The 24373-nt window shown below is 48.1% G+C and overlaps 1 protein-coding gene across 6 annotated transcripts in view; it reads right to left on the reverse strand.

The window, feature by feature from the left end:
* Positions 1–24373, reverse strand: part of CNTFR (ciliary neurotrophic factor receptor) — a 452372-nt gene that overhangs the window by 135970 nt on the left and 292029 nt on the right. For 5 of the 6 annotated variants that reach the window (XM_053408065.1, XM_053408064.1, XM_053408063.1 and 2 more), the window contains one exon: positions 12591–12821. The exons of the other annotated variant lie outside the window; for it this stretch is intronic. In XM_053408065.1, coding sequence (XP_053264040.1) covers positions 12591–12821 — 231 coding nt within the window. The remainder of the gene's footprint in view (positions 1–12590; positions 12822–24373) is intronic. 6 annotated transcript variants of the gene reach the window in all.

The raw sequence follows: 24373 nt of genomic DNA on the forward strand, positions 1-24373 counted from the left end.
GGGTTTCTTTCCTTTCTCTTTTTCTAGTGGACTCGATTCCTGGCTATTTCCATCTCTGGCTCAAAAATCTCATGGTGCTGGAGGGGTCTTTCGGGAGCACTTGTGAGTGGGGGCCCAGGTGTGAGTGGGAGCCCTGCTGCCCGCAATCTGGCCTCAGCATTCTGCGCAGCTGCTGCTGCCGAACGAGACCCGAGTGCCGGACCACACAGAGCGCATTACAGCAATCCAGCCTCAGGGTTGCCAGTGCATGGACTGCAGTGGTCAGGGCACCCTCGTCCAGGAATGGCCGCCGTTCGCCAACCAAAAGAACCTGGTGGAAGGAACTCCTAGCTGCAGGGAACACATGGGCCTTTGCTGGAACCTGGGAGAGAGCCTCTGCCAGCCTGTGTAGAGAATACTCAGCTACGTGGGCCAGCAGTCTGATTTGGCATAAGGCCAACCAACTTTTTATAATAATAATAATAATAATAATAATAATAATAATAATAATAATACAATAATAATAATAATAATTTATTATTTATACCCCGCCCATCTGGCTGGGTTTCCCCAGCCACTCTGGGCAGCTCCCAACCAAATATTAAAAACACAATACATTAATTTATGTTATTGTCCCAGCTCCTGCCCACCTAGAAGTTTGAAAGCACATCAAAGTGCAAGCAGAAAAATAGGTACCGCTCCGGTGGGAAGGTAAACGGTGTTTCCGTGCACTGCTCTGGTTCGCCAAAAGCAGTTTAGTCATGCTGGCCACATGACCCGGAAGCCAGTAAAGCGAGATGAGCACCGCAACCCCAGAGTCAGCCACAACTGGACCTAATGGTCAGGGTCCCTTTACCTTTACCTTATCTCAAGGGAAGGTCAAGGTCAAGGACCCCTGGATAGTTAAATGCAGTCAAACTTGACTATGGGGTGTGGTGCTCCTCTTGTTTCAGGCCAAGGGAGCGGCATTTGTCTGCAGACAGCTTTCCGGGTCATGTGGCCCGTAGCTCAGGGGTACAACATCTGTCTTGCGTCCAGAAGGTCTCAGGTTCAAGAAGCAGTTCTGAGCTGGATGAACCAGCAGGGGTCAGCAAACTTTTTCCGCAGGGGGCTGGTCCACTGTCCCTCAATCTGTGTGGGGGGCCAGACTATATTTTGAAAAAAATATATGAACAAATTCCTATGCCCCACAAATAACCCAGAGATGCATTTTAAATAAAAGCACACATTCTACTCATGTGAAAACACACTGATTCCTGGACCATCCACGGGCCAGATTGAGAAGGCGATTGGGCTGGATCCGGCCCCCGGGCCTTAGTTTGCCTACCCATGATGAACCAGTGTTGCCTGATGCGGGGCTTATCCACACTGATCCTGGCCCAGGTGACAGAATCATAGACTCACAGAATCTTACGAATTGGAAGGGACCCAGGGGTCATCTAGTCCAACCCCCTGCAATGAAGGAATCTCAGCTAAAGCATCCATGACAGATGGCCATCCAACCTCTGCTTAAAAACTTCTGTGCTTTAAAACTCCATGTCTGAGCATCTTCTATTTTTCTCCAGAGCTTTCCTTGCAAAAAATCCACTCTTTAAAGCTGAATTGGAGCAAATGGCTATTTGTGTTTCCTGTGGATTGCAGTTTTTGCAAGGAAAGAGGGAGGGAGAGAGAGAGAGAGAGAGAAATAATAATAATAATAATAATAATAATAATAATAATAATAATAATAATAATAAAATAATACATTTTATTTATACCCTGCCCTCCCCAGCAAACAACCAATAATAAAAATAATTTGAATGAATACAACTTAAAAACAAGATTAAAATACAACATTAAAACAATTAAAATGCAGCCTCATCACAGGAGGAGAAAAGAAAAAGAAAGAGGAGGAGGGAATCAAATTGAAATGGCACTTAGACAGAGTTGGACCATGCCTGGGAAGCATGGAGGAAAGGTGAGTATGGATAACCCTCAGATAAGGCAGCCTCCTTCCTCTGCCCTGCTTACGAAGGATGGTTCAGGGCTCTGAACTCGCCGGCCATCATTCCGAACTTCCTGTCTCGCAAGACCGTTCTCCCTCGCCGGATAGCATTTCCCATTTCCTCCTTCCAATCTCTCTGCCAGAAAAACCTATTCTCTTACTTAACCTAAAGCTAACCTCAGCGAAGCAGGGGCCTTCATATTTCAAGCGTACGGGCAAAGGGGGCGGTCTTCATTGCAGCCCACGGTGTATTTGCAAACCATTACCCCGTCCGCTCTCCATCTTCATTTTCTGAGAGATGGCCTGGCCTTGTGACTTTCCCATAATGTTTTCTGCTTTCTAAACCCGTCGGCGATTGGAGGGGAGTTGGGGGGAACCCTCCTTCCTCCTCGCAGGCTTACATGCCCTCTGGTAGCCCCACAGCTCCCTCCCACCCCGACCCCCATCTATCAACCCCAACAGCAGCGGCCCGAAAAATTGTTTACAAAGGAGGAGGGAAGGATATTTTGATTGTTTGTGACACCGGCTGCCCCGGATTATCATGTTTTGCTGAGCGAGCCGAGGAAGCTTCTTCGGGCGATGCTGCAGGCGGACTCTTGGGAAGCCCCAGAAAGAACAGAGGAGGAAGGAGAAATTGAGACCTGCTCCAGAGCATGTCGTAAGAACATCAGAAGAGACTGCTGGATCAGGCTGGCGAGCCACCTAATCCGGCATCCTGTTCTCAGTGTGGTCCACCAGATGCCCCAGGGGAAACCAGCAAGCCCGGTTTGAGAAAGCCACTTCCGCCCTTCGGAGGAGGTGGGGTTACGGGAGTCACGACCCCACCCACAGCTGTCAACTTACAGATTTGAAAATAAGGGACCAGCAGCCAAAGTAAGGGATTTTCAGGGCAGAGGTATGTTCAGCTTCTGAGCCCCTCTGAGCCAAAGGCAGAAAGCCCAGCCAGCAGCCAAACGAAGCTTCATCAATAAGGGACAGCAGCGGGACATGGCTCTGGGATAAGGGACTGTCCCGCCAAATAAGGGACACTTGACAGCTATGACCCCACCATGTGTGTGGCGGCTGGAGCCCAGCCCCCGCGCGATTGGGGGAATCCCCGGCCACGTCACCCCCGGCTAGCCAATCGGCTGGCTCTGGGGGCATGGCCTGCCCTATTTAAAGCAGGATGCGGCCGGGGATCTCCCTCTTTGCCGCCTGCCAGCTGTTCCTGTTTTCCCACCTTCCTGCCCTATAAGGTTTTCGTTCTTTAACCTTGCTATGGACCTTGGTTGGTCGCCATTGAGGGGCCTGGTAGGAATTTTTCCACTTGGCAAATTGGCACCAGCCACTTGGTTTTCGGCCACCTCGTAGCAAATCGTCACTTTCTTGGCATTGGCAGTTAGGCGTTAGTATTGTTCTGTAGATGGAAGAGGGGAGGAAGCGCCATCACCTGCCCCGCATATTGAAGGGTAGTCCGCTAAAGGATTCCGGGGGGCGTGGCCCTGTCCGCAGCCTATGGAGGTGAGGGCCTAAGCCACGCCCCCTATCGGTGACCCTGGGGGGGTTCCTAGTTGATGTGCATCAGCAGGACTCCCCCGACTGGTGGTTAACCCTTCCCGGACTTCAAGTGGACGGGCTGAAGTTGGATATAGTCGGTTAGGACCAATGCCTAAGCCAATACCCCTCATCACCTGTAACCAATAAAGTTGTGGCCTTTTTTAGCCCATTAACCTTAATAATTGTGTCATGTGTCTTTATTTCCACTGGGGGGGGGCGGGAACTCGCCACGCAACAAGAGCAACTCTCCCCTCCTGCAATTTCCACCTATTGAGATTCAGAAGCACTGCTACCACTGACTGTGGAGGCAGAGTGCAGCCGTCCTGGCTGGTAAAGATCAACAACCGTCTCCTCCAGGGCCGAATTAAGACCTTTAGAGGCAAAAGATTTTGGCGCCCCCCACAATATATCAAATTCAAAATGGGGGGAAAACCAATAAACCATAAAATAGAATTTTATTTTTTGGAATGAAACAAAACCTACAGTAAGATAGAAAACAATGTTGATTTTTGTATACTGTACTTCCACTTAATATTTGGATTTTATCTCTCCTATTTTTTCTAATTGCAAAGTCCTTTGATCAGAACCTCAAAACTAATTATTACAATCGCACACCTGCTTCTATGCTAAGTAGATATGAGAGGCATCTATCTAGCCAGCCTTGCTGCATAGCTGTTCTGTTGGGATTTTTTAATATACCTCAACTGAGAAAATGAGTGCTCAGCTGAGCAATTTGTGAGCATTAATGTTAAATATCTAGCAGTGTGAAATTTCTGCAGTACCCCCTTCCCTTGGTGCCCTCAGCATGTGCTTATTTTGCTGAATGGTTAGTCCAGCCCTGCTCTCCTCTATGGATTTGCCTAATCTTCTAAAGCCACCCAGATTGGCAGCCCTCACTGCCTCCTGCAGGAGTGAGTTCCACAGATTAACAGTGCGAAGAAGGACTTTCATTAATCTGTCCTGAATCTTCCAACAACCAGCTTCTTCCATCGCTATGAGAGAGGGAGAAAAGGCTTTCTCTGTCCACTTTCTCCATGCTAGGCATGATCTTACAACCATCTATCATGCCCCCCCTTTTTTCTCTAAACTAAAAAGTCCCAAACAATGCAACTTTTCCACATAGGTAATTCAGGGTCGGGACTCAGGTGGCGCTGTGGGTTAAACCGCAGAGCCTAGGACTTGCCGATCAGAAGGTTGGCGGTTCGAATCCCCGCGATGGGGTGAGCTCCCATTGCTCGGTCCCAGCTTCTGCCAACCTAGCAGTTCGAAAGCACGACAAAGTACAAGTAGGTAAATAGGTACCACTCTGGCGGGAAGGTAAACGGTGTTTCCGTGCACTGCTCTGGTTCGCCAGAAGTGGCTTAGTCATGCTGGCCACATGACCAGCATGTACGCCGGCTCCCTTGGCCAATAAAGCTAGATGAGCGCCGCAACCCCAGAGTCGTCCACGACTGGACCAAACGGTCAGGGGTCCCTTTTACCTTTACCTTTAATTCAGGGTCTGGGAAAGGCCACTCCTGGCTCTTGGAAGAGCTTTCATTTCCCATTCCTGCCACCAATCCTTGCAGTTCAGGTGCACAAATTCAACTTCTTATGTGTCCCCATCTGTGGCACATTGAATCTGCAAATCTAACCTTAATTTTGTCCTGACAACGGCCCTGCAGGGTAGACCACTCACTCCTATTTTACAGATAGAAGTGGAAAGTCAGCGATTGTCCCGGTGCCACCTAACAGGCAGAACCTCAAGGGGCTCCAGGCTCAGGACCAGATTCCTCTCTCCTGGCCAGCCCTGGCTGATGACTTGAGAAGGTACAGAGGAGGCAAAATGCCCAAAGGGAGGTTGAGCAAGAAGCCCACTGCCCAGGCCACAAACTTCTCCATGTAAGAGAAGCTGCCTGGGTGGAAGTCAGGCTTCTCCAAAATGCTGATCAAGGAACTTTCCAATAAATGCAATCATCTTCCTGGCTTGGAACATCCTCAGCATTAATTCGTTTATGGCTGATGGATGGATGGAGCAGGGCCTCCTTCTTGCACAAAGGCTGTGCAATTCTCTCTTGGCACTGCATTTTGCTATGAGACAATTTGGACATCAGCTGTGGGAGCAGCCTTGTAATGTGCCTGCTGGCGGCTGAATGTGAATCCGTTCTCTCTCTTTCTCTTACTGCATCATCCACTGAGATACAGGAGAACGTTGGTCTCTGGGGTTGCAGGAGGCAATGTTTTGTGGTGGACAAGGGCATTGCATTGTTGCCAGTCAGGAAGAGACCAGCCTCTCCTGAGCCCAGCGCCCCTTGAAACACAGCACCCCCTGATGATAGCATAAGAGGCTCAGCACCAGCACCAAAAGAGCCTGCAGGATCAGGCCAAAGGGGGCCCATCTAGTCCAGAATCCTGCTCTCATAGGAGAAAACCAGATGTCCCAATGAGAAACCTGCAAGAGGGGAACAATCACAAGAGCCCTACCCTCTTCTGTGGTTTCCATCAGAGTGTGAGAAGAGCATCTGCTGGATCAGGCCCATGGCCCATTGAGTCCAGCATCCTGCGCTCACAGCAGCCAACCAAATACCCTTTTTTGAGAAGCCTGCAAGCAGAATCTGAGCACAAGAACAATTCTCCCTTCCTGGGGTTTCCAGGAACTGGCCTTCAGAAGTACAGCTGCCCTTATTGAGGAAGCAGAACGCATGATAGCCATGGCTAGTGGGCATCAACAACCTTGATGGCAGAAAGTGAGGAGGAATTAAAGACCCTTTTAAGGAGGGTGAAAGAGGAGAGCGCAAAATATGGTCTGAAGCTCAACATCAAAAAAACGAAGATCATGGCCACTGGTCCCTTCACCTCCTGGCAAATAGAAGGGGAAGAAATGGAGGCAGTGAGAGATTTTACTTTCTTGGGCTCCATGATCACTGCAGATGGTGACAGCAGTCACGAAATTAAAAGACGCCTGCTTCTTGGGAGAAAAGCAATGACAAACCTAGACAGCATCTTAAAAAGCAGAGACATCACCTTGCCAACAAAGGTCTGTATAGTTAAAGCTATGGTTTTCCCAGTAGTGATGTATGGAAGTCAGAGCTGAGCCATAAAGAAGGCTGATCGCCAAAGAATGGATGCTTTTGAATTCTGGTGCTGGAGGAGACTCTTGAGAGTCCCATGGACTGCAAGAAGATCCAACCTATCCATTCTGAAGGAAATCAGCCCTGAGTGCTCACTGGAAGGACAGATCCTGAAGCTGAGGCTCCAATACTTTGGCCACCTCATGAGAAGAGAAGACTCCCTGGAAAAGACCCTGATGTTGGGAAAGATGGAGAGTGCAAGGAGAAGGGGACGACAGAGGACGAGATGGTGGGACAGTGTTCTTGAAGCTACCAGCATGAGTTTGACCAAACTGTGGGAGGCAGTGGAAGACAGGAGTGCCTGGCGTGCTCTGGTCCAGGGGGTCACGAAGAGGCGGACACGACTAAATGACTAAACAACAACAAGTTGGCATCAACAGCCTTCTCTTCCAGCAACTTATCATTGCTTAAAAGAAATGCAAGTGGAATACAGTCTTTTGGCTCAGGGGAGAAGAAGAAAGCAACCTCCCTATTCCCTACTTCATCTGGTGCCCAGCTGAGGGACAGAACCAGCTCCAATGGCATGGGGAGAAATCCATATTTATTAGCGACTAAGGGCTGATCACCTGATAATCAGAGGCTGGCAGGCGGGGAGGCCCCAGGATTGCTCACAGCCTGGCCCAAACCGCAGGCAAGCAATAGATCTGCCTTTCCACCCCTCCTCCCTTGATGATTAACCGCCCCCCCCCAAATCGCTTCCTGGCTCTGCTGTGTCTGTTTGTTTTGCTGTTGATTCGCTTGGCTTTTTCCATGTCATTTTCTGTCAAACCGCACACATTTTCCCTTCCCGTTGCCAGCTTTTTAGTGACAGATTGAAGTGGGGGGGGGCGGCAAGGCTGGAAGTGGAGAGGAGAGCCCATAGAGAGGACTGCCCCCACCCCCTTACGGCTGCAGCGAGTGGCTCCACGCCAGCTCCCCCAGCTCTGGAATTGATCCTGGCTTCCACCTGCTCTGCAGGCAATTACGCACACATGGCCCGGGATGGCTAAATCCGGCCCCCACCTCCCCGCCAAAGAGCTCGTGGCAGGGCTTCAACCTGGGGCGGTGGTGGCAGTGGCAAGGCAGGATTGAGAGGAAACCTGTGTTTCCTTCCCCTGAAACCAGCATTTCAAATTGCAGTGTTTCTTCTGAGAGTGCTGCCTAAGTGGGAACAGCACGGCTGCGGCCTCCAGCAGCGACTGGCTCTGAAGAGGGAGCGCCAGGGAGTTCGTAAGTGGCCAAACAGTTGATGTTTCCCTCTCTCCTTTCCTGCAGTTTCCAACAACTGGGATTTAGAAGCATCGCTGCCTTCGACCGTGGAGGCAGAACACAGCCATTGTGGCCAGGAGCCTTCGAGAGCCCTCTCTTCCTCCATGAATTTGTCTGAAACTCTTTTAAAGTCATTGTGGCAGTGAGTTCCACCGTTTAACTCCGCGCCGCAGGAACGACGGTAGCCCTCTCCTCCATGAATTTGTCCCAACCCTTTTAAAACTCTCAGGCGCTGGTGGTGGTTGCTCGTGAGTAGCTAGGCAGGACTCCGACCTGTCTTTTACAGGTTTTATTGGTGCAAACTATTTATGGTTTTCCCAGTAGTGATGTATGGAGGTGAGAGCTGGACCATAAAGAAGGCTGATCACCGAAGAATGGATGCTTTTGAATTCTGGTGCTGGAGGAGACTCTGGAGAGTCCCATGGACTGCAAGAAGATCAAACCTCTCCATTCTGAAGGAAATCAGCCCTGAGTGCTCACTGGAAGGACAGATCCTGAAGCTGAGGCTCCAAGACTTTGGCCACCTCATGAGAAAAGAAGACTCCCTGGGAAAGACCTTGATGCTGGGAAGGATGGAGGGCACAAGGAGAAGGGGACGACAGAGGACAAGATGGTGGGACAGTGTTCTCGAAGCTACCAGCATGAGGGAGGCAGTGGAAGACAGGAGTGCCTGGCGTGCTCTGGTCAGGGGGTCACGAAGAGACGGACACGACTAAACGACTCAACAACAACAATTTACAGTGCATAGCCACTAAACAACTAATCAACAACAACAAGCACGGGAGCCAACTCCTAGGGGCTGAGGTCCCTTCAGCCCCCCCATAAAATGTTTGAGGGGGCTGTCCCCCCCAAAAAAGTTGATGGGCGTTGCCATTCAAATGGTGCATGTGCTGGGTCTTGTGATTGACAATACAGGGTGGTGCTTACCTGTCCACCCCCCCCCACAATATTTTATTCAAGTTATTCAAATATTTATTCAATATTTTATTCAAGCTGATCCAGCACAATCTTATGTTCTTATGGTGGGGACTGGACCTGGGACTTTCTGCATGCCAAACAGGTGTCCTGCCACCCAGCTGCCTTTGCTCTCCCAGTCAGATTACACCGACTCCCATTCAACTTGCGGGAAATTGAGTCAGAGGGCGACGTAACCAAAGTGCATCTCGGACAGAGGTGACCATTGGCCAGACGCCTCCTGTCTTCCTAGCCCCCTCCAGACACTGGTTCTCAAAAGATGCTGGAGCTACTTTGCGTAGGGGCAGCGACCATCGCAGTGCCGTGCCGTTAATCATGCGTCAGGGGCGGGAGAGTGTTAGATTAAAATCCTGCCAATTAAATTAATTGCCCTGAGAGTGCCTCACCTGATTAGCGCCATGCATCTTTAATTGCAAGGCAACCGCCAGGAGTTCTGCTGCTGTTCTGAAGACCCTTCTGTGAGCTGGTGCTGAGCGTCTTCTGATGGAGCTCGCCTGTCTCCCGTCCCCCTTGGGAAGAGCTGCAGGTGAACCCTACCCTATTGGGAACCAGCAGGATTCGTACTCACAGCATCGTGTCCTCGTTCTCCACACCCACCCCTCACCACCCTCCGCCTTAAGCTCAAAAGCCGCATTGCGGGGAGTGCCAGGTCAAATCGGTAATGATACACTGGGCAAAGGATTTGGGACACAAGATTCAGATGGCAGATTGGGAGAGGTTATGGGAAACAGACCTGAAATTCACGGCATGTTGTACACTTAAAGAAAATTATATGAAAATCTACGTACCAGTGGTACATGACTCCTAGCAAGCTAGCAAAAATGTATAGAACAAGTACAAATACTTGCTGGAAATGTTAAGAAAAAGAAGGTACCTTTGATCATATGTGGCGGTCGTGGTAGGTAATAAAAGCTTTCTGGGAGATGATATATAATGAAATGAAAAAAATGTTTAAAATAACCTTTGTTATTTTTATTAGGAATTTTTATTAGGAATTATAGGTACCAATGCCCCAAAAGACTTATGTACGGGACAATAGCTGCTTGGATGGTATTAGCCCAAAGAAGACAAACCAAGCTCAGCAACCAAGAGGACAAAAACTTTAAAAAACAATTAGGAAAAATTTATGATTTATTTAGGAGACTACTGCAAGCAGATGGAAACATTATCAGGATTTCAATCCCACTTGTAATGTAACAAATACCATGGATAATATGGATTGACATAAAATATATATCATGGAATAATACGCAGTTTTTAATGTTGATAATAAGATCCACAGAACGGCGGCGGGGGGGGGGAGTCACGAGTAATCACTATATATGGATATGTATTTGGATTGTTATAATTTTACATTTTAAAAACCAATAAAAATAATTCCCCCCCAACCAAAAAAAGGAAAAGAGGAGACTGCGAGGAGATATGAGAGCCATCTTTAAATATCTCTTTTTTTAAAAAAAAAAATTATTAGATTTTCCAATTTTTTAAACAAAACAAACAAAAACAAAGCAAACAAAAATATTAAAAAAGACATAAAGTTCATAAACCATACTTTTAAATAACAAATTTCTCAGACTTCCTCATACTTCTCCTCCTTGTATCCCAATTAAGGTTATTTGTTCAGCAAATCCTTCATTTAAAGCATTACAGCTTATAACATTACCTTATTTTTCAAACCCTTTTCCCCCCCATCTATGTTCCTTTATATCATTACAGCTAGAAACCACTCAATTTCAATCCAACACCATTTAACTTTCCTTAATTTTACAGTATTTCTGTAAATAGTCCTTAAATTTTTTTCAATCTCATCTTTAAATATCTCAAGGGCTGCCACGTGGAAGAGGGAACAAGCTTGTTTCCTCCTGCTCTGAGGGCAGGACTCAAACCCATGGCTTCAAGTTTCAAGAAAAGAGATTCTGACTTGACATCAGAAACAATGTTCTGACGGCTGTTTGACAGCGAAACAGACTTCCTATGGAAGGTTGTGGTCTCTGCTTCCTCGGAGGTTTCTAAGCAGAGGTTGGATGGCCGTCTGTCTTGGATCCTTTAGCTGAGATTCCTGCATTGCAGGGGGTTGGACTAGAGAACCTCTGGGGGTCCCTTACAACTCTACAATTCTATGCACCGGTAAGATAGGGGCAGCAGGAGGAGACCCTTGCTCTATGCACTTGCTGCCTAGCAACTGTCCAGGATGCAGATCAGATACTGAAATAAATACTATCCGAAGCTAAAGCTTGATCACTCCTCCTGGCACCAATTCCAGAGCGGATAAGTTGCTGCGTTGTGCTTCCACCCCCCTTTCCCTATTTCCATATCTTCCCCACTGTCACTGCAGAACAGAATCTCTGCTCTCTTCTTTCGTCTCCTTTCATGCACTCCAATTCTTATCCACACAGAAGGTTTGCAACGCAGATCTGGTCAGAGTAAAATGGTTCCACGCTAACTTTGACTGTTGATATGTATTTGTGCTTGTCCTTGGGAACCTAGCCAGCCATCTCCCTCTAGCACTGCTTCATCTGCCCAGCAAAGGTAAGAAAAAAGGAGCCAAATTAAAGGATCGCAATTAACACCAAGTATTATTATGCAGATTCTGCAGCTGACGAAGTACACACTGGTGCAAGAGCTCATCCGTGGGCATAGTAGAAAAGGAGGCTGAGGAGCGTGGCATGGGAGATTTCATTTCCTCCAGGATTTGCACCCCTAAGCAAATACTCCATTGTCCATCCCTTGCTGCAAAAAGAGTGTGCCCTCCCGCTTGCTGCAAAAAAAACCCCCAGTACAGTGGACACTTGGGTTGCGAACATGATCTGTGTGGGAGGCACGTTCGCAACCTGCAGCATTCACAACCCACAGTGCCTGCGCATGTGCAGGTCATGATTTGGTCTTCTGTGCATGTGCAAAGCATGATTTTGTATTTTTGTGCATGCGTGAGCGCTGAAACCCGGAAGTTACCTGTTTCGGTACTTCCAGGTTTGGCGCAGTGCGCAACCCGAAAACACGCAACCTGAAGCGTCTGTAACCCAACATATGACAATAATAATTGTCTAGGAAACAAGAGAGACTTCTCACTCTTTCTTTCCCCTCATTGCCTCCACCCCAACTAGAATCTGGATTGCATGGCACAGATCTGGTTTTGTTTGTACATGTTACTCAGTATATGCTAGAGAAACAACAACAACAACAGATTTGCAATTCCCTCTTCCAGTGAACTTTCAAAAAGTAGCTTCTGAAATGCTGACTGCCGCTGCATTTATGTGAACACTTGCCATGATTGTTGATTTAATAATAATAATAATACAGTGGTACCTCCGGTTGCGGACAGGATCCGTTCCAGAGCTCCGGCCGGATCCTGAGGTTTCCACAACCGGAGGTGCCACTTCTGCACATATGCACGGTGCGCAGAGTGCTTCTGCGCACGCGCGAGCAGAGAAAACTGGAAGTATACCCGAAGTTTACGTTACCCAAGTAAGCAGAGGTTCTACTGTAACAACAACAACAACAACAACATCTCACCCATCTGGCAGGGTTTCCCCAGCCGATTGTGCTATTGGTTTGTTACTTGCTTTTTTAAAACACTGCTGTCATTTATTTGCCACCCTGAGCATATTCTTTCAGAGAAGGGGAGGGTGGAAACACCAAAAAGAATGAAAAAAGGATAAATAAAACCCAAAGGGTGCATTTTCATAAGCACAAAATGCAAAGGGGAAGGGGGTGTGGTGAGGAGCAAGAGGACGAACTTCCCGGTGCCATTTACTCACTTCCTACTTTGAGGTTGACCCGGTACTTCAGATGCCATGAGGAGCCCTCGTAGCAGGAGTACTGTCCGCTGTGGGAGAGGTCTACGTTCCGGAGGACGAGACGGGAGCCGTTGAGATGGGATGCATCGAGGTCGGTGCTGTTGGCCGTCCAAGTGACCGCAGCATCCCTGTCCACAGACCCACACTGTAGCGTCACGTCAGTCCCCAACTGCGCGTAGTGAATGTGGGATTCTGGGATTCAAAGAAGAGAAGACGTTCATTCATACCTGGCACATTGCCTTTCCCACTCAGTCACTTCCATCGGAAGAACTGGCACTAGTTACAGGTGCCACCTTATACCTGCTCCACATCTGTAAGAAATCAGAGTGTTTGAGGACCGGGACATTCGCAGGGAAACCAAAATGCTTGTTTACAAAGCTGTTGTACTACCAACCTTACTGTATGCTTGTGAAACATGGACCACTTATAAACGTCATCTCCAACTCCTCGAAAGATTCCATCAATGGTGTCTCTGAAAAAGGTTACTTGGGAAGACAGGCAAACTACCGAATTTTTTGCACCATAACACTTACTTTTTTCCTCCTAGAAAGTAAGGGGAAATGTCTGTGCGTGTTATGGAGGAAATGCCTATGGGTGGCATGCCTACGGACTTTCCTCCTCTAAAAACTACGTGCGTGTTATGGTCGGGTGCGTGTTATAGAGCGAAAAATACGGTAATTTCAGTGTACTGGCAGAAGCAAAGATCACCAGTGTTGAAGCAATGACTCTTCAACATCAACTTCGTTGGACTGGTCATGTTGTGCGGATGCCTGATGATCGTCTTTCAAAGCAACTACTCTATTCCGAACTTAAAAATGGAAAGCGTAATGCTGGTGGTCAACAAAGGAGTTTTAAAGATTCTCTCAAGGCATTTTTTTTTTAAATGCAGTATAAACTCCAACAATTGGGAAACACTGGCCTGTGAGCGCTCCAATTGGAGAACAGGCTTTACCAAAGGTGTCATGGGCTTTGAAGACACTTGGATGCAAGGGAGAAACGTGCTAAGAGGAAGGCATGCTTGGCAAATCCACACCGTGATCAACTCCCACCCGGAAACCAATGTCCCCACTGTGGAAGGACGTGTGGATCCAGAATTGGCCTCCACAGTCCCTTACGGACTCATTGTTAAGACCGTGTTTATGGAAGACAATCTTACTCGGCTATGAAGGATCGCCAAAGAAGAAGGTGTCCTATTCAACAACAACAATTTTATTATTTATACCTTGCCCATCTAACTGTGCTTGCCCCAGTCACTCCTGACAACTTCCAACATATATAAAATCATAATAAAACATTAAACATTAAGAAACTTCCCTATAAAGGTCTGCTTTCAGATGTCTTCTAAAGGTTGTATAGTTACTAATCTACTTGGCTTGGGGGTTACATGACGTCATACCCTCCAACATTGCTCCAATGAAAATAGGGACGTCCTAAGGAAAAGTTAAAGCTATGGTTTTCCCAGTAGTGATGTATGGAAGTGAGAGCTGGACCATAAAGAAGGCTGATCGCCGAAGAATTTATGCTTTTGAATTATGGTGCTGGAGGAGACTCTTGAGAGTCCCATGGACTGCAAGAAGAGCAAACCTCTCCATTCTGAAGGAAATCAGCCCTGAGTGCTCACTGGAAGGACAGATCCTGAAGCTGAGGCTCCAGTACTTTGGCCACCTCATGAGAAGAGAAGACTCCCTGGAAAAGACCCTGATGTTGGGGAAGATGGAGGGCACAAGGAGAAGGGGGCGACAGAGGATGAGATGGTTGGATGGTGTTCTTGAAGCTACCAGCATGAGTTTGATCAAACTGCGGGAGGCAGTGGAGGACAGAAGTGCCTGGCGTGCTCTGGTCCATGGGGTCACGAAGAGTCGGACACGACTAAACGACTAAACAACAACAACAAGGAAAAGTGAGGGACACGGGTGGTGCTGTGGGTTAAACCACAGAGCCTAGGACTTGCCGATCAGAAGGTTGGTGGTTTGAATCCCTGTGACAGGGTGAACTTCCGTTGCTCAGTCCCTGCTCCTGCCCACCTAGCAATTCGAAAGCACGTCAAAGTCAAGTAGATAAATAGGTACCGCTCCGGTGGGAAGGTAAACGGCGTTTCCGTGCGCTGCTCTGGTTCGCCAGAAGCGGCTTAGTCCTGCTGGCCACATGACCCAGAAGCTGTACACAAGCTCCCTCGGCCAATAAAGCGAGATGAGTGCCACAACCCCAGAGTCGGTCATGACTGGACCTAATGGTCAGGGGTCCCTTTACCTTTTTAAGGGAAAGTGGGATATTCTGGGATCAAATCAGAAACTGGGACGGCTTCTGTAAATCTGGGTCTGTCCCTGGAAAATACGGTCTGTTGTTGGACTGCAGAAGAGTTTGCACATATCGCCACGGATAATTATCCCGGAACGGTGGCTCAAGATACTTGGACCAAAGGTGTGTTTTGTCACCAGCAGAACAACAGCGTGAACATCAGAAATCAGACCTGTCGGATTGACTGCGTGGGCATCTCTAAGAGAAACCTTTTCTGACAGCCCTGACTCTTGCTAAATTGCTCGTGACCGATGCTGACCCCCTCCTGCAGCGGCGCACATGACAGCTTTCGCTCTGGGTACAGAAGGCCACACACCGCGGCACAGGTCAAGAACAAGCACGCGAGTCTTGAAGGTGCCACAAGACCTGTTGTGTCTGCAGTGAAAGAGAGGGAAAGCGTTCCTTCGGAGGCATCATCAGTCGAGTTGAAAAAACAGTAGGGGAAATATTTACCAGCTAGGAAACACAACACCAGAGCCTGCCTGAAAGCCAGGGTGCCCCAGCGGAGACTCTGCTGACCCCATCGCCTCACTCTGCGCATACTAGTTCTGCTGTCATGAGTTCTTTCGTACGAGATGATGGAACGTCCTCTGTGGTGCTGCAGGAACGGCGGGGCGAATAGATGCACAAACTACCATGCACTCTGAAGGACAATAAATCCCCATTAAACCTCCATTGGTGCTGATGGAAAACATTAGCTAAATGAGCACCCTGGGCAGCTGAGCGGCTTCCTTTGCTTGAGCTGCCGGCCAGCCAGGAAAGATCAACTTCCCCCCTCTGACAAGAGGGGCAGGAGAAGTTCAAAGATGCAATGGATCATTTTTTGTGTGTCTTAAGAACATAAGCAGAGCCCGCTGGATCAGGCCGACGGCCCATCTAGTCCAGCATGCTGTCTTCGCAGTGGCCAACCAGGTGCCCCAAAGGGAAACCTGCAAGAGGGATTTGAGCAGGAAAACTCTCTCCTCACTGGCAGTTTCCTGCAACTGGGACTCAGAAGCATCACTGCCTCCAACTGTGGAGGCAGAAGCATAACATAACTCTTCTTCATGTGCCTCCTCGAGAGGTCTGGAGTGCAGCAACACAAGAACGGTCCTTCTCTGTGGTGGCTCCCTGTTTCTGGAACGCTCTCCCCAAGGAGGCTCGCTTGGTACCTTCATTATATATATGTTTAGGTGCCAGGCAAAATCGTTCCTCTTCAACCAGGCCTTGGGCTGATTAATATTCTACAGCCTTTTAAATGTGTCTGTAGGGGGGGTATTATTTTGCTGTTTTGTTTTACTTATTTACTTGTTTTTATCCTGTATTTTAGTATGTGAACCGCCACGAGATCTTATGATGAAGAGTGGAATAATAATAATAATAATAATAATAATAATAATAACGACAACGACATATCTGAACTGAGTTTTTCCTCCCAGAGGAAGGGGCAGCCAAACATTCTCATTCACTACCTGACTATAAACTACTACGTGACTATAAACGGGTGGCGCTGTGGTCTAAACCGCCAAGCCTCTTGGGCTTGCCAATTGGAAGGTCAGCAGTTCGCATCCGCGCGACGGGGAGGGCTCCTGTTGCTCTTTCCCAGCTCCTGCCAACCTAGCAGTTTGAAAGCACACCAGTGCAAGTAGATAAATAGGTTGGAAGGTAAACGGCATTTCCGTGCACTCTGGTTTCCGTCACGGTATCCCATTGTGCCACAAGCGGTTTAGTCCTGCTGGCCACATGACCCAGAAAGCTGTCTGTGGACAAACGCCAGCTCCCTTGGCCTGAAAGCGAGATGAGCTCCGCAACCCCATAGTCAGCTTTGTCTGGACTTAACCGCCCAGCGGTCCTTTACCTTTTTTTTTAATAAACAGTGATTCCCAAGTAAGTAGCAGATGCCACTGGAACAAGCTGCGTTATACCAAGTCAGACTACTGGTTCATTTAGCTCAGTGTCACCTGTGCTGACTGGAAGTGGCCCTCCAGCTTTCATTTTTTTTTTTAAAATATTTTTATTAAACAGTTTTTATAATCACACAAACAATACATAACAACAACAAATACATAAACAAACAATAACAAAAACAAAACAAAAAAAGACAAGTACCATTTCATATCCTAATTTCTTAAACCTTTCTTCCTCGACTTCCTCATGCCTCCCTTTTCTGTATTCCAGATTCTAATCAATTACTCAGCAAATCTTCCCTTATTTTACTTTGAATTTAAGCTAATCTTCCTTATTCTCCTTGTCTTAACCATTGCTAATAGTAACCATTTACTTTCCAGTCCAACATCATTCTAACTTTCATTAATTTTGTAATATTTCTTTAAATAGTCCTTAAACTTTTTCCATTCTTCTTCCGCCGCTTCTCTTCCCTGGTTTCGGATTCTGCTCGTCATTTCTGCCAGGCCCATGTAGTCCATCACCTTCATCTGCCATTCTTCCAGTGTGGGTAGATCCTGTGTCTTCCAGTACTTTGCAATGAGTATTCTAGCTGCTGTTGTAGCGTACATAAAGAAAGTTGTATCCGTCTTTAACACCCCTTGGCCGACAATGCCCAAGAGAAAGGCCTCTGGTTTCTTAGGAAAGGTATATTTAAATACCTTTTAAAGTTCATTATAGATCATTTCCCAGAATGCCTTAATCTTCGGGCACGTCCACCAAAGGTGAAAAAATGTACCTTCCTTTTCTTTACATTTCCAACATTTATTATCAGGCAAATGGCCCTCCAGCTTTCAGACGGGGGTCTCATTCCCAGCCCTACTAGGAGAGCGACCTTCCGCATGCAAAGCAGATGTTCTAACCCTGATCTACAGCTTTTCGTTTAAGCTGCAGAAAAATGGGAAGACTCCTCATACAGAGTCTGACCATTGGTCCAGTTAACTCAGTATGCTCAGCGCCGCCTGGCCGTGGGCCTCTAGGGCTCTCAGGTAAGGGGCATCTTCAGCGCTATTAACCTGGGACCTCCTGCATGCAAAGGAGATGTTCTGCCCATCTGTGTCTGGGAACTGTTGCACTGGTGCGCCACATGGTGCGAATTCTTTCTTCCAAGGCAGCTCTACACATTCCTGATTTTGTGGCTAAAAGTGACACTCACTAAGCCAGGATTCCTGGGAGCACATACATTTAAGCACTTTTTTTTAAAAAAAAGGCTGCTTGGATAAGCAAGCAAAGCAATCATTGGACTTAAAAACCCCACCTAAAGCCTGGTCATTTGGGTTCTGGACGGTTTGCTTTGGGATAGGCCAGTTGAGCCATTGTCTCCTTTGCAACCCAACAACCGCCCGGTCCTATGAAACTGCACAGATGTCCGGGTATGTAGATTATCACCTCTGAATAACCCCTTCTCTGTGTGCTTTTGGGGACTCGCAACCAAATTCCTCCACACTGGCGAGGCGTGACCTCTCTCTCGACGAAAGCTGTGTTGACTCTGCCCTGATTTCTGCGTGTTTATCTGCACAACTAATAAATCTGTATCCTTTGCTGGAGCTGCTGCCAATTTGCGGTTCTTTGCTCCAGCTGGGGAACCTCAATGCCTTTCCACTCCAGAGGAGCTCTGAAGAGACAGGAGATGGGAGGAAAGGGCCCGGCTGCAACAGAAGGGGAGATCCGGCGCAAACAGGCACAGGCTTTTGACTTGACATGCGGCTCAACCTGAACTCAGCCATTCCTGCTAGAGGACCTTGGTAACTGCAGGGCCTCAACCGCACCTTCACAGAGATAAATGCAGGAAAGGGGGGCTGGATCCCTTCCGCACCTGCCAATTATTGCAGTGGGCTCCACAGAATCATAGAATTGGGAGGGACCCTAAAGGTCATCCAGTCCAACCCCCTGCAATGTAGGAATCTCAACTAAAGCACCCACCTATTTCACCAGCATCAACACTCAAATTTAGTATGTATTTTGAAAGTTTGCCAGATCACCAGACTGCAGAAGGGAGAAACGATAGTTTGCACCCATTTTTTTTAGAATTTAGCCAACTAACAGGGGAGGGACCACAACTCTGCTGATCAAGGACCTTATTTTGATGCAGAAGGTTCTGACTTCAAATCCCTTGCATTTCCAGTTAAATATGGAATAAAGGTAAAGGGACCCCCTGGCCAACTCTGGGGTTGCGGCGCTCATCTCGCTTTATTGGCCGAGGGAGCCGGCGTACAGCTTCCGGGTCATGTTGCCAGCATGACTAAGCTGCTTCTGGTGAACCAGAGCAGCCCATGGAAACGCTGTTTACCTTCCCACCGGAGTGGTACCTATTTATCTACTTGCACTTTGACATGCTTTCGAACTGCTAGGTTGGCAGGAGCAGGGACCGAGCAACAGGAGCTTACCCTGTCACAGGGATTCGAACCGCTAACCTTCTGATCGGCAAGTCCTAGGCTCTGTGGTTTAACCCACAGCGCCACCCGCGTCCCTTTAAATATGGAATAATCCTCTTTTAAAGCTGTCTAGGTTAGTGGCCCTCCCCGTGACAGGGAGTTCCCTGGTTTACCTGTGGAATGCATTAAGAAGAGCCTTCTTTTATCCATCCCAAATCTTCCAACATTCAGCTTCACGGAATGCCTCTCAGTTCTAGTGTTAGGAGAGAGGCAGCAAAACTTTTCCCTGTCCACTTAATGCAGCTCATTACATTCTTGCCTTAATTTATGACCAAAAACTGCCGTTCCTAAGTGCCCACGTTGTGGAAGAGCAGGAGGGTGCTAAAGGTACGAGTGCGAAGACTCACCAGATAATCTGCACGCTGCCTAATTAGATCTCGCTGGCATGTTTCTGCTGCTGCTGCATGCATAATGGATGCTGTATTTACAGAGTCACAGGTGTGCAAAGAGATTGACAGGCAGATGAAAAGCGCAGGCTCCAGACCCTGCGGCTTACAAAACGAACAAGATGTGAGGATGCCAAGGGAAATAAGCCCCCTCCCCTCTGGGCCTGGGGTGGAAATCCCCCCTAGGGAGGCCAAGGAAAGTACAGGAACAGAGCATTGCACGTCACCTTAATCTCTGAGTGGTGAGAGACCACAGGGACTTCTGGCGCTTGTGTGGGTTCAGTTTCTTTGGAATGAAGACAGTCTTCAGGATATGTGGTTTTATTCAGTCTGAAGGGTCCCATCTCTTAGCTGAAGCTCTTGCAACCTGACTCATCTTTTTGGGGATGCTGATAAGGGCATTTAAGTGACCAGCTAAAGTCACAAAGAAACTTATCTGACTAGTTTGGCAATGGAATCCTCCGTTGCGTGTCGAGACCCTGCAACCACCCCCTCATAAGACACCAGGAAACAGATATTAAGCTTATGTTATTGGGTAAATTTTGGCCACAACTTTATTGATTGCAGACTGTGAGCGGTATTGGCTTAGGCACTGAATGGACCCGACTATATCTGACTCCTGCCCATTACACAGGGAGCCCAGTAAGGGTAAACCACTGGAAGAGGGAGCTCCATCAACACAGACCAACTTGAGCTCCCCCAGATGTTCCCGTGGGGGTCATGTCATGGCCCTAGCCCCACCCCGGGCTTCGGACAAGATCCACACCCCCGGATTCCTTTAATGGAATACCCTTAAGCTTGGAGGGGCTGGTGATGGCCACACTTCCCCTCCCCCATCTTAAGGTCAAACAATGCCTAACTGCAAAACCTTACAAAGTTGCGATGTTTGCTACAAGGTAGGCCAAAACCAAATGGTCCCATGCCAATTTTGCCAAGTGGAAAAATTCTTACCAGGCCCCTCAACAGCGACCAACCGAGGTCCATAGCAAGGCCAATGAAGAAGAAAACCTAAACATTAGGTTTGCGCCACTGTTTAAATTGTTCCCGGCCACGCCCCCCCCAACCACCGGATTGGCCGGCTGGCGTTGATGTGGCAGGGGTTCCCCGGGCAACAGGGGACATTGTCCCCCATCCCCAGAGGTGAGGTGGTGGCCACACAGTCCACCGCAACTCCTCCCCACAGGTAAGTGGAGCCGATTTAGATTTTAACTCTTGCAAGACGCCAAGAATCGGAAGGGACTCAGACTCACACCAGCCCCCTAAAGGCCTAGCAGAATAGGAAGAAAACCTTCTCCTGAGACAGACCATGGAAGACCATCTCACTCAGAATTGTCCATGCTGACCGACAGCTGCTCTCCAGGATTTCAAGCAGAGATGTGACCCATCCTGCCTGGTGATGCTGCCCCCGAGACCTTCTGGCCGCACAGTTGCCACTGCTCTGCCACTGGGCCATGTCCTTTTAAGAGACAAAGCAGCGTCTGGTGTCAAGAACCGTCAACCACTCCTCAGGGCAGCTTTCCCCAACCCCCCCAAATCCCTTGGCAGCCCAAGAAGAGCTCTGCTTCTTGAGCCAGATACTTCTGGGAAGCCTCCAAGAGGGGAACAAAGGCAACAAGGCTGTGTTCACCCCCAAGCCAGAATCTGGTATTCAGAGAGGTAGACTGCCTCACATCATGGAGGCTCCATTAGTCACCATGGTTTTCCTCCTCTGTCTTGTCCTCTCTTCAAGCTGCCAACAGCCATTGCCGTGTCTTACAGCTATCAAGTCTGAGTTCTGTGAAGCAGGACTCTTTCCCTACAGAAAAGCATCATGGATGTTTAGTTGAGATTCCTGAATTGCAGGGGGTAGGACTAGATGGCCCTTGGGGTCCCAAGCAACTCTACAATTTTTAGATTCACTCTTCCCAGATGCGTGGAGGCCAGCTCTGGTTATGCGGTGCTGAAAGACACTCTTCCCATGCTCTTTTGCCATTTCCAACCTGCCCCTCATTCTCTCCTCCCATGGGGTTATAAGGTAGTTAAAAATCGGCGCAGGGGTTCAAGTCCTAGTCAGGCAACCCTCTTGTGAAATCTACAATTGCCTAATGGGGAGAGTGGGGAATGTGGTAGTCTATCCATCTTCGATTCCAGTGTCCAGGTGGCAGATCCAGTCGCTCCTAGCAACGACATCCCAGGGCATTGCTAGCAGGGGGACCACGTGCAACCTGCAAATTTCAAGCCCCAAGAACCTCCCTTGGCAGCCCCCCCCCCCGAGAGGGCTGGCAGTGGCATGTCGGAGACATAACCAGGAAAGAACAAACATGGCAGGGGCTGATCCAAAGAATCGCCCCGAATATCTCAGCAGGCCTTGCAGACTGAGAAGGTCCAAATCGAGACTGCAGATGCAGAAAATAATTGGGTGGGCTCCTTGGCTGCACCCTTCTTTTTGAAACTCCAGGATCAAACATGTTACAGGTTGCTTTTATTTTAGCTGCAATAAAAAGAAAAGAAAATATGCCCGGATCTCTTCCGGAGCCCATTGTGGAAAAGGCTTGCCGTTTTGTATGTAGCTGATCATTTTTCTTGCAGTGATAAAACAAAACAAAAACTAAAAGGAGATAATGGTGGGTAAAATCCATGCACGCACGCAACCTAACATGACAAGAGACCGTGGCAGACATCTCCCAAGGCAAGGTTTTCTTTGATCAGGCATTCCTCTGCTCCCGTCTGCTGTGATATCCTTTGTCACTTCCCTTGTGCTGTTCCTGCAGGAGATGAAAGGCTTTTGACTCGACTGGCTTCTAAAGGCTGATCAGGCGGAATTTGCAGATTCCACAACCGCAGACTTTTAACTGGCAGGTGTTGTCGGCGGCGGATGTCGCCTGCGATGGGTATAGGCCCAGCAGCGATTGGAAACAGAGCGAGAGTGGGGGGGGCAGGGAGAGAGTGAGGCATACCCACCTGCACCCCCAGAGTACCCTCTGTGACCCAGAATGTCCCTGCTCTGAATTAGAATTAAGACAGCAGGTCTCGTAAGGAAACATTGGCACTCTTCCAGATTACGATTGCCAAAAGGTTCGGGTAGGTAGCCGTGTTGGTCCGACAGAGTCGAAATTAAAAAAAATTAAAAATTATCCAGTAGACCTTGTTATTGTTGTTGTTGTTTAGTCGTGTCCGCCTTTCTGTGACCCCCTGGACCAGAGCACGCCAGGCACTCCTGTCTTCCACTGCCTCCCGCAGTTTGGTCAAACTCATGCTGGTAGCTTCAAGAACACTGTCCCACCATCTCATCCTCTGTCGTCCCCTTCTCCTTGTGCCCTCCATCTTTCCCAACATCAGGGTCTTTTCCAGGGAGTCTTCTCTTCTCCTGAGGTGGCCAAAGTATTGGAACCTCAGCTTCAGGATCTGTCCTTTCAGTGAGCACTCAGGGCTGATTTCCTTCAGAATGGATAGGTTTGGTCTTCTTGCAGTCCATGGGACTCTCCAGAGTCTCCTCCAGCACCAGAATTCAAAAGCATCCATTCTTTGGAGATCAGCCTTCTTGATGGTCCAGCTCTCACTTCCATACATCACTACTGGGAAAACCATAGCTTTAACTATAGGGACCTTTGTTGGCAAGGTGATGTCTCTGCTTTTTAAGATGCTGTCTAGGTTTGTCATTGCTTTTCACCCAAGAAGCAGGTGTCTTTTAATTTCGTGGCTGCTGTCACCATCTGCAGTAGCACCTTAGAGACCGACTAAGTTTGTTCTGGGTATAAGCTTTCGTGTGCATGCTTTGGCGTATCTGAAGAAGTGTGCATGCACAAAAAAGCTTATACCGAGAACAAACTTAGTCGGTCTCTAAGCTGCTACTGGACAATTTATTTTTTTATTTATATTGCCAAAAGGGACACACAAAGCAAAACTTCGGAGGCTCAATGGCCTTCGAACTGAGCCGCGGCTTTTAAATTTGATGCTGTTCTGCTTGGAGATGTGATTCTTGCAGGTGTCTGGCCTTCCAGACTTTAAAGCTCATCTCAGAGCCTGACGTTTTGCATTTGGTTTTGTTCCTTGCAGCCTTTGCTCTCTCGCCTATGCTTTCTCCTCTAGGAACACAGAAACACCTCTCACTGAATCAGACCATTGGCTGAGTTTTCCCTACACTGGCTGGCAGCAGATTGGCCGGGTTTTGGGTGAGGGGCTCTCTCAGCCCGACCTGGAGATACTGCCAAGTGGGGACTGAACCTGGGACCTTCTGCTTTCTCTCTTTCTCTCCCCAATTCAATATTTTAGATTTGCAAACCCTCTGGGACAGGGCCCCATCTTGTCTTCCTTTCCCCCCTAAAGCTGTGAAAGGTATGCAGAACATGCTACAGGAACAATACTATCATCAATGTTGCTAACGCAGTCTTACAAAACAGGCACTAGGAGAAAACAAAACACCTTTGTGAAATAAAAATGGCTGAGCAGTGAAACAGGTAATAATGCAGGTGTCCAATTTTCCTGCTACTTAGACCTGTGCAAATCTTTTCAAAAAATGCATTTGCATTTGAAATCCCTTCAGAACAAAGAGGAATATGCAGGATTTCAGTAAGAAAAAGAACATTCGGTGTTTCATGTTTGAGTTCCGAACCATTTCCCTAAGATTTTAAAGCTCTGAATTTTGGAGGTCCTGCATTTCAGAATCCAAAAAACTTAATTCGCCACTTTTCACTTTTATCTTACGACCAACGATGCTTTCACA

This window comes from Podarcis raffonei, chromosome 11 (assembly GCF_027172205.1).
Source record: "Podarcis raffonei isolate rPodRaf1 chromosome 11, rPodRaf1.pri, whole genome shotgun sequence".
Lineage (NCBI taxonomy): Eukaryota > Metazoa > Chordata > Lepidosauria > Squamata > Lacertidae > Podarcis > Podarcis raffonei.